This window comes from Xenopus laevis, chromosome 9_10L (genome assembly GCF_017654675.1).
Source record: "Xenopus laevis strain J_2021 chromosome 9_10L, Xenopus_laevis_v10.1, whole genome shotgun sequence".
NCBI lineage: Eukaryota > Metazoa > Chordata > Amphibia > Anura > Pipidae > Xenopus > Xenopus laevis.
In genome coordinates, this window is record NC_054387.1 from 131581948 (window position 1) to 131592619 (window position 10672).

Genomic DNA, 10672 nt, shown 5'->3' on the forward strand with positions numbered 1-10672 from the left:
GCGGTTATTCCTAATGACACACGGGCAGCACTGGCCTCACGTCACTAACCTTTAATCCGCCGCCAGACTGGGCATTGGGCTTGTTATACTGCCGGCCACGTGATATCATCTGCCCCCCCCCCCATAGTCATGTTTGGTCTCTCCCACAAGCGCCAGTGCAATGGGGGGAGGAAACTGTACTTTATGTCTCACTGGCCCAATGGGAAAGCACAGAAACTGCCCTCGATTCTGACCACGTGGCCTGTTTATGCTCATTCCCTATTAGGCTGAATAATGGAAGACTAGAGTAAGTAAATATAAAAGACTAGGAGAGTAAAGAGGTGACTGAGGAGGAATAAGAGTTTAGACAGTGGGGCCATAGTCTAAGGTTTTCTGGTGGGTCCCTGTCATCCAGTCTGACACTGGGTTTATCCCACAATAGGGATGAGAAAAGTCTTCAGTGGCCCCAGTCACTTCTTCCAGCTGTCAGCTCTGTTGTGTGGCAGGGCAACATTTCACAGACAAAGGTGACAGTAGAGAAGGAGTGCGGGCCCTGAGGGTGAGCTGCTAGCAGGGCCGCCATCAGAAATTGAAGGGCCCCATACAAAAAAATTTCCTTGGCCACCTGGGCTGCGCCCACCACAAGCCCCACCTACAGGTCCGCCCTCCCCACCACACGCTATGTGGTGGACCTGTGGGGTGGGGAGGGCGGACCTGTAGGTGGGGCTTGTGGTGGTCGCTATGGTTCCCACATGTTAATAATAAAATATTGGTGGTCAGGGCCCCCTCATTGAAAAAAACATTTGTGGTCAGGGCCCCCCATTAAAAAATATTGGTGGCTAGGATCCCACATGGGGGAAAAAATTGGTGGCCTGCCCCTCCCCACATTATGAGAAAATTGGTGGCCAGGGCCCCCCTTAAACGTCCATGTAAAAATCTTGCACCCCCAGAAGTTTAAAAAAAATTCGGTGCCCAGGGCCCCACCACACAACAGGGACCACAAAGGGTTACCTTTAGGGGGGCCCTGCCATGTTACACTTACTTCATTAGCGTGGCCCACCTGCTGTCAGTGAGCTGCCAACTACAGAAGGGAGGAGGGGAGCACAGGTGGCGGAATCTTCTTCCAGTGACAGCATTTTCTTCAGCTATTGGTCACAGAATTTCAAGTCCCGGTTAAATTGCATGGTGATTGGATGAGCTGGAGGAGAAGTTCAAACCTCAGCTATCCAATCCCTGAGCAGCTCAACCGGGACTTAAACTCTGTGACCAATAAGGGAAAGTAATGGACAGAAGATACCTCCCCTTGTGCTCCCGCCCTGCCTTCCCGTCAGCAGCTCTCAGAAAGCAGGGGGGCCCGGCTAATCAAGAAAGTGCGAAGTGGCCGGCCCCCCTTACCCTCGGGGCCCTTACAACTCTCCCCCCTGTCCCCCCCGTCATGTGGGAGACGCTCCTATCATTCACTACATCAACACATCCTAACAGTGGCGTAACTAGATATTACTGGGCCCAACAGAAAATTATTTTTCAGGCCCCCAAAATGTTTAGAGGTTGACTTGTTTCTCCAATATTTATTGAAATTGTATATGAATTAGGGCCTCGTGGGGCCCCTATACCTCCTGGGCTCCCCTGCAGCCGCAGGGTCTGCTTCCTCTATAGTTACGCCCCTGCATCCTAATACAAATAGCTGATGTAACTATAATAAATAATAGTCCATATAAATAAAGCCATTAAAGGGTTATTTGCCTTTAAATGAATTGTTAATATGTGCAGAGAGTGATATTCCGAGATAATTTATAATTGGTTTTCATTTTTTATTATTTGTGCTTTTTGACTTATTTAGATTTTTATTCAGCAGCTCTCCAGTTTGTAATTTCAGCCATCTGGTTGCTGGAGTCCAAATTCTCCTAGCAACCATGCACTGATTTGAATAAGAGACTGGAATATGAATAGGAGAGGCCAGATCAATGGAGGGCACTCCAAATGCAGTAACAAAGAACAAAAACAATCTTTTGCCAAAAAAAGTTTTCTTAGAAGATATATATTTATAGAATATATGAGGTGCAAGAATTCCCCCTGACAAAGGCTATAGAGCCGAAACGTTGGGGCATTCTCATCACTGGCAAGTGTAGCCGTCCCCCGTGGTTTGTCTCTTTTTTGCCTTGAAATTACAATTAGGTGGAATGTATATATTTGTCAATATTGTTGTATATAAACTGTTCTGCAGGGCCTAGGGCGCAATCACTGGGGGGGCGCACTTCTCAAGGAAAATTAAGTGTTTTTTTTTTATTTTCACAATTCCGTTCGCCTTGCCTTTATTAAAGGGGACCCATTACCCCAAAAAAATATTCAAAATCCTATTTTATCACATTAGTCAAGCAAAATGAACTTTAATTACACTATATAAATTATTTGACTCTTGTTTCCCTCAGTCTGGGAATTCATAATTATAGCAAGCAGGCAGGAGGCTTTTTGTGGACACTGTTATTAAAGGGATACTGTCATGGGAACACATGTTTTTTTTCAAAACACATCAGTTAATAGTGCTGCTCCAGCAGAATTCTGCACTGAAATCCATTTCTCAAAAGAGCAAAAAGGTCTTTTTATATTCAATTTTGAAATCTGACATGGGGCTAGACATATTGTCAGTTTCCCAGCTGCCCCCAGTCATGTGACTTGTGCTCTGATAAACTTCAGTCACTCTTTACTGCTGTACTGCAAGTTGGAGTGATATCACCCCTCCCTCCCCCCCAGCAGCCTAACAACATAACAATGGGAAGGTAACCAGATAGCAGCTCCCTAACACAAGATAACAGCTGCATGGTAGATCTAAGAACAAAAAAGTAAGTAGAGTGTAGGGATAATGATACCATGAAGCGCACAATTGCTGCTGATGTGTCCTTTATTCTCCACACGACATGTTTCGAGCTTCAAAGGCTCTTTATCAAGTGTAACAATCCACACAGTGATGCTCGGTTAAGTACATAAAGCCCCTCCCATCTTACATATGATTGGTCAGTGGCAACTGCTAGGAGGAATTTGTAGCCTGGCCACGCCTATTGGTCATTAACTAACAAAGTAGCGGAAAAATTGTGACATTGTGTTCCCAAAATAACCCCTCATTGTAAGAAAAATACAAAAGTCAGTGAGTAAAATGAAGTCCATAGTAATAGATCCAAGTCTTTGGAGAAAAATTGCTGAATCCATAACAGTCCATTCCCCATTGTCCAATCTCACTTGACCTCAGCACTGCCCAAGGGTGGGCCTGCAAAGAGCTTATCAGCCCCAGCGACATATTTCAAATTGCTTACATTATACATCATGAAAAACTGCCCGTATTTCTAAGTAGCCATAACGTTACCAGTATCATTTATACATATTTCATCTTACCAGCCGGTAGAAAATCAAATCAAAGGGCAGCACTATCTGTTAAAGGAAAGAGAAAAGCATTAATAACTGAACTTACAAGAAGCTAACAATGCTCCATTGATCATTCATCCCTAGAGGTTCCAATGCACTCAACTTTTTTATCCAAAGTGTTTCTTTTTGCAGCAGTAACTTTTTTCTATTACCACCCCTTTGTGGTACTTCTATAACTTCTAGCACTAGCCATTTTAACTGCAACATGTTGTGTCTACATGTATTAAAGTGGCGTGAGACTGGGGTGTCAGTATATGTGTTTGCTTTAAAGTTTTTAATATCCCCTCTGTGTTCTTTAATACGGGTTTTTACTTGTCTACCTGTTTGTCCCACATACACCTTCCCACAGGGGCATTTAAGCATATATACTACCCCCTCTGTGTCGCAGGTTGCATAGTGCTTTAATTGAATATTGTATTGAAATATGTATAAATGATACTGGTAACGTTATGGCTACTTAGAAATACGGGCAGTTTTTCATGATGTATAATGTAAGCAATTTGAAATATGTCGTTGGGGCTGATAAGCTCTTTGCAGGCCCACCCTTGGGCAGTGCTGAGGTCAAGTGAGATTGGACAATGGGGAATGGACTGTTATGGATTCAGCAATTTTTCTCCAAAGACTTGGATCTATTACTATGGACTTCATTTTACTCACTGACTTTTGTATTTTTCTCACAATGAGGGGTTATTTTGGGAACACAATGTCACAATTTTTCCGCTACTTTGTTAGTTAATGACCAATAGGCGTGGCCAGGCTACAAATTCCTCCTAGCAGTTGCCACTGACCAATCATATGTAAGATGGGAGGGGCTTTATGTACTTAACCGAGCATCACTGTGTGGATTGTTACACTTGATAAAGAGCCTTTGAAGCTCGAAACATGTCGTGTGGAGAATAAAGGACACATCAGCAGCAATTGTGCGCTTCATGGTATCATTATCCCTACACTCTACTTACTTTTCTGAATTATGCTCTGGGTGGGAGCAAGGGCAGACGATACCGAAGTTTTGTGAAAGGGCTTTACTGCACCAGTCTTTTGCTTTACTACTGTGGATCCATCCAACATTGGTGTAGCCCTATACCAATATTGGTATAATGACCGAACCTGATCAAGCATCTGATCTATGTTGTGCCTCCACATTCGTATATAGTGATGAGGATATCCAAAGGATACTTAAAAATATAGAAGAAGGAGAAATACCCCTAAGCGGATCGACAGTGGCATGTGACATTAAGAAGGAACTACTAAATCTGCAAAAGAAAGAGATCAGCCTGAATCTACATGTCGTCTCGTTAGCACAGTATGTAAGGGCTAAGCGCATACCACGTGGGTTACGAGTTGATTTGAAACCTAATCTGTGCGCGGAGGATCCAATACTTATACAAAGATGGCAAGAAATATGTAATAAATGCAGCCTTGATCTTATTCTTACCGTAGAACGGCTACAGGCTAAATTGTGTGACATCCGGTCTAAGATCGGTGAAGCGAAAGAACAAATCTCGCGAGACAAAGGGGCGGAGCAAGCGGCGTCCATCTTCAAAGACCACGAGGAGATACTGAGCAAACATCGAGAGATTATTGCGGAACGCAAACATTCCAAGTTCGAGCGCGACGCTCAAGACTATCGCCTGAACCAGGTATACACGTGGAGGGAAGACCGCAGGAACCAGAGGCAGCAGCAATACTCACCCCAAAAAAGAAACGCGTTGCCGTGGAGACAAAGAGGAACCGGAAGGTACAGCAGGGGAGCACCCAGGGGACGCCAAACACAGAGGGAGTGCCCAGATACTTACAGGAGCACACCAAGGGAAGATTCAAGCAGCAGTGACTTCAGCAGCACGGGTTTTTTAAGCCAGGACTATCTCCCACAACCAGCAAGGAAGAAAAATCCCCGTGCACCTATTCAAAGGGAGAGCTATCCGAGCAGGCAGAAAGACAAGAGGTAAAAGACAATATCATTGTGAATATATCCTCATATAACCTATCCTTAGCAGAATCTACAGTATTAAATAACGGTCTAGGCTTTGTACCTACATATCAGACTGACTTTGTAGATTGGGAAATAGACTTTCAGCGGTTTGTGAGAAATCTTAAATTAAAAATGTGTTTCCCTGAGAACATTAACCCTAGTGCTCCCAGCGCACATACGTTTAAAAAGAAAAGTGTCTATATGCCTGTATTTAATAATGATGCATTAACAGCGTTTGAAGTGGTTGTTACAAATGAGGTAAAAAAATTGTGGGATAGCTCATTGAAAAGTAAACCAAACCTATCACATGCTGAGAAAATGGCACTCCAATCCTTGAAAACTAATGATAGCATTACAATCAAAAAAGCTGATAAAGGTGGAGCCATAGACATCATGGATAGCGTTGGTTACAGGGAGGAGGTATTAAGGCAGCTATCTACACCAGGACATTACAAAGTTATCGGCAAAGACCCTGTTCACGACATTATGGGAGAAATATCTAATTTGGTGACCGAGGCATTCACGAATGGCACCATTGATAAAAATACAAAAGAATTCTTATTAACAGAACATCCCCGTACACCAGTACTGTATCTACTCCCAAAAATACATAAGTCTTTGGTTAACCCCCCTGGTCGGCCGATTGTCTCTGGTGTAGACTCAATCTTGGAACCCCTCTCTAAATATGTGGATTCATATCTACAACCATTGGTTAAGAATATACCAACATGCCTAAAAGACACGAATGATTTGTTACAACGTGTAAAGGAGTTAAATATACTTAATACAGAATGTTTATTGTGTAGCATCGACATAGAAAGCCTCTATACTTCTATACCCCAAGAAGAAGGTTTAAAATGTATAGAAGAGGCGCTACTTGAGACATCTATACCAAATGACCTTATGTATTTTCTTCTTGATTGCCTTAACATTGTACTTAAAAGAAATTATTTTAGGTTTGAAGGCAACTACTATTGGCAATGCCAGGGGACGTCAATGGGTGCTGCAGTGGCACCGTCCTTTGCCAATCTTTTTGTCCACATGATTGAAAATCAATTCTTTTTAAAACACAAATACAGTAAACACATTGTATTGTATTTGCGCTATGTGGATGACATTTTGGTTATTTGGAAAGGGGATGTAACCTTATTCCAAGAAATGGTCTCTGAGGCAAACACAAAACATTCCACAATTAAGTTTACCCACGAAATCTCCAACAAGACACTAAACTTTCTAGACGTACAGCTGACACTGGATGGCGATAAATTGTCGACAAACCTTTATAGGAAAGTGACCGACAAAAATAATTTACTCAAAGCATCAAGCTTTCATAACCCACGTTGCATAAAAGGCATACCAAAAGGACAATTCCTGAGGGCAAGGAGAATAGCCTCAAGCAACGAGGGTTATTGGAAGGCAGCTATTTCCCTGATTGATAGATTTAAAGCTAAAGGCTATAATGCTGCAGAACTCAAACATATTGCAAAACAGGTGGGAACAGTACCCAGAGACACACTTTTGGCTCAAACTGCTAAGAATAAAGTGGATAAACCATCAAGAATACCATTCGTTAGCAAATATTCCATCCATAGTGGTCCAGTTGAAAAAATCGTCAAAAGGTTTTGGCCTATCCTTAGTGCGGATAAAACTTTAAGTAAAACATGCCTACAGCCCCCGATGTTCAGTTATAAAAGAGGTTCTACATTAAAAGACATACTTTGTCCAGCAGAACCGTATCGGCCTAAAAGAAATGAACGTATATTTAAAAGTAAACCTAACATTGGTACTTATCCATGCCTTAATTGTGTGTGCTGTTCATCCATCATCAAAGGCGCAGTTTTACAACACCCTACGAAAGGCCACAATATTCAATTAAAGCACTATGCAACCTGCGACACAGAGGGGGTAGTATATATGCTTAAATGCCCCTGTGGGAAGGTGTATGTGGGACAAACAGGTAGACAAGTAAAAACCCGTATTAAAGAACACAGAGGGGATATTAAAAACTTTAAAGCAAACACATATACTGACACCCCAGTCTCACGCCACTTTAATACATGTAGACACAACATGTTGCAGTTAAAATGGCTAGTGCTAGAAGTTATAGAAGTACCACAAAGGGGTGGTAATAGAAAAAAGTTACTGCTGCAAAAAGAAACACTTTGGATAAAAAAGTTGAGTGCATTGGAACCTCTAGGGATGAATGATCAATGGAGCATTGTTAGCTTCTTGTAAGTTCAGTTATTAATGCTTTTCTCTTTCCTTTAACAGATAGTGCTGCCCTTTGATTTGATTTTCTACCGGCTGGTAAGATGAAATATGTATAAATGATACTGGTAACGTTATGGCTACTTAGAAATACGGGCAGTTTTTCATGATGTATAATGTAAGCAATTTGAAATATGTCGCTGGGGCTGATAAGCTCTTTGCAGGCCCACCCTTGGGCAGTGCTGAGGTCAAGTGAGATTGGACAATGGGGAATGGACTGTTATGGATTCAGCAATTTTTCTCCAAAGACTTGGATCTATTACTATGGACTTCATTTTACTCACTGACTTTTGTATTTTTCTTACAATGAGGGGTTATTTTGGGAACACAATGTCACAATTTTTCCGCTACTTTGTTAGTTAATGACCAATAGGCGTGGCCAGGCTACAAATTCCTCCTAGCAGTTGCCACTGACCAATCATATGTAAGATGGGAGGGGCTTTATGTACTTAACCGAGCATCACTGTGTGGATTGTTACACTTGATAAAGAGCCTTTGAAGCTCGAAACATGTCGTGTGGAGAATAAAGGACACATCAGCAGCAATTGTGCGCTTCATGGTATCATTATCCCTACACTCTACTTACTTTTTTGTTCTTAGATCTACCATGCAGCTGTTATCTTGTGTTAGGGAGCTGCTATCTGGTTACCTTCCCATTGTTATGTTGTTAGGCTGCTGGGGGGGAGGGAGGGGTGATATCACTCCAACTTGCAATACAGCTGTAAAGAGTGACTGAAGTTTATCAGAGCACAAGTCACATGACTGGGGGCAGCTGGGAAACTGACAATATGTTTAGCCCCATGTCAGATTTCAAAATTGAATATAAAAAGATCTTTTTGCTCTTTTGAGAAATGGATTTCAGTGCAGAATTCTGCTGGAGTAGCACTTTTAACTGATGTGTTTTGAAAAAAACATGTTTTCCCATGACAGTATCCCTTTAATGCAAGCCTTCCATCATCTCAGAAAGATGGTTAAGAGAACCGGGATATGTGAGGAGTGCAGGAGTGAGGTGAGCAGTGACATCAAGGAAGTGCAGAATGGAAAGTGAAAGTAATTGTTTGCCCCGCCTCTATGCCTGAGGCATAGAGGAGGGGCAGACAATATTTGATTGACAGCTGAGATGTTTAAATGAGCTTACAACAGCTATGAATGCTTGAATAAAAAATAGAAATTGGATTTCATGTTTTATTTGAAAAGGACTTTTATTATACAGATTTTTACAGGTTCTATTTTTCAAAATCACATGCCCCAACCCCCCCTCTGGGGTTTGTTTTAGCTGGTTTAAATTCTGAAGGCACTCCCCCCACCCTGGAGTGCGACTTGGCGCCTACCATGCTGATGCGTATGCGTAGTAGGCTGCAGCACATGATGCGTCCATATGTCGCGTCAGTCACATCATTGCAACGGATCGGTCGGGCAGCAGCAGAGAAGACCTGTGCGCTAGAAGGAGTAACTCGAGCTGAAGACCTGTCCTGCTGGTGCTGGGCCTGGGCTTTTATTCCTCTGACTTGGGCCTGCTGCCTTGGGCGCAATATTGATGGCTAATGGGCTGGCCCGCTCCCTACCGGCACCCGACCCGGGCCCGCTGCTCCCCTTTATTTATAGCCCTGTGCCTGCCCCGCAGGGGCGGGGCAGGCGGAAGTCTATAAATTCCAGTGTCAGAAGCCGGCAGTACTAGGTCGTGCATTTTGTCCAGGGGTCGGCCCCGACCCGCGGGTAAACACACGGGACCCGCAGATCTCGGGTTGGCCTGCACATCACTATTGGGCAGTATGGATGGATATGGGCTCATTGGCTCCGGCACAGATACAGATGGGAGGAGGGGTTGGGCTTGCTGCCTTGGGGGCAATATTAATGGCTGCTGGCACAGGTGGGGCTTGGGCAGTATTGATGGATGTGGGCTCATAATGGTAAGATGGGGAAATGCTAATGCAGCATACCTCCCAACATTTTGGAAATAAAAAGAGGACAAAGATTTTGATCATGCCCAATTTTTGTGGCCACCTAATTACCATGTTAATTTGGCCCGGCCCTGCTGTTCTGTATAAGATATTACGCCTTGAAAAGGCTGACATTGCGAAACGCGCGTCGGCGTTCCTGTGTCTACAGATCTTTTAGTCCTTTTAAACTTGTTGGTCAAACTATTGGCTATTGGGTGGTGGAAATTGCTCAGCTCATAACTATCTCTCTCTCTGTACACCTAATTTCCCAGGAGGCCGTGGATTTGTAGGATATCTCAGCCTTGAACAGCTAAAATTTGAGACCACAGTCCCGGTTGCTCTGCCTTCTCATTCTTTGTGGTGTCCCAGGGATAGAAAATATTAGGTAGTAGATTTGGGACAACTCCACCTTCTTTTCCTTCCAATTTCTCTCTCTTTTTTCGTTAACTCGAGCATTGATTATAATTTTTTATCCCATTAATTGTGGTCATTCTAATGAATTGAATTACCTCTGACTATGTTTATTCACTCAGCACTTAAATCCAATGAATTAAATCCTCAAGCCTCATAGAATTATTCATATTTTGAAGCAACGTTGCTATTTATAATATTATAGTGGATTTATATCCCGGCTAAGGGAACCTGGTAGTTTATAATTGCTTCCATCTTGGGCATAAAAGCATCAATTATTGCCTTTTAAAATCGAATCACTGAATGAACTATGTTGCACTGCACTTTATTAAGAATCAACGTCCGTAATTGTTTATTAATTGGATTGAGTGCAATCATAGCACTGCACTTTAGAATTGAATCTTTATTCATCAGGTAATTGAATAGGGCTAATTTGTGCTGTTATTTGAGCGATTAAGCGGGGGAATTTTTCTCCTTCTTTCTAAATTGCAACTTAACTGGTACTGATTTAGGTCAGACCTCTGCGTCAATCCAGGGATAGAAACCTGTATTATTATACAAGGGAATCGCTGGTGTGTTTGGGTTTTCTGTATAAGAGATCTGTGTATCTTACCATACCTCCCAACATTTTGGAAGTAAAAAGAGGGACAAAAAAATTTTGTCATATAGCGCGGCAATTTTTTTT

General features: G+C 42.6%; 1 protein-coding gene across 1 annotated transcript; it reads left to right on the forward strand.

Moving 5' to 3' along the window:
* The first annotated feature begins 3820 nt into the window (after nt 1-3820).
* On the forward strand, nt 3821-8292 carry LOC121398216. The gene is made up of 2 exons (XM_041577087.1): nt 3821-5341; nt 7640-8292. Exons 1-2 carry the CDS (start codon nt 4494-4496, stop codon nt 7641-7643), a joined length of 852 nt encoding a protein of 283 aa, XP_041433021.1. The 5' UTR covers nt 3821-4493; the 3' UTR covers nt 7644-8292.
* Nucleotides 8293-10672: the final 2380 nt, after the last annotated feature.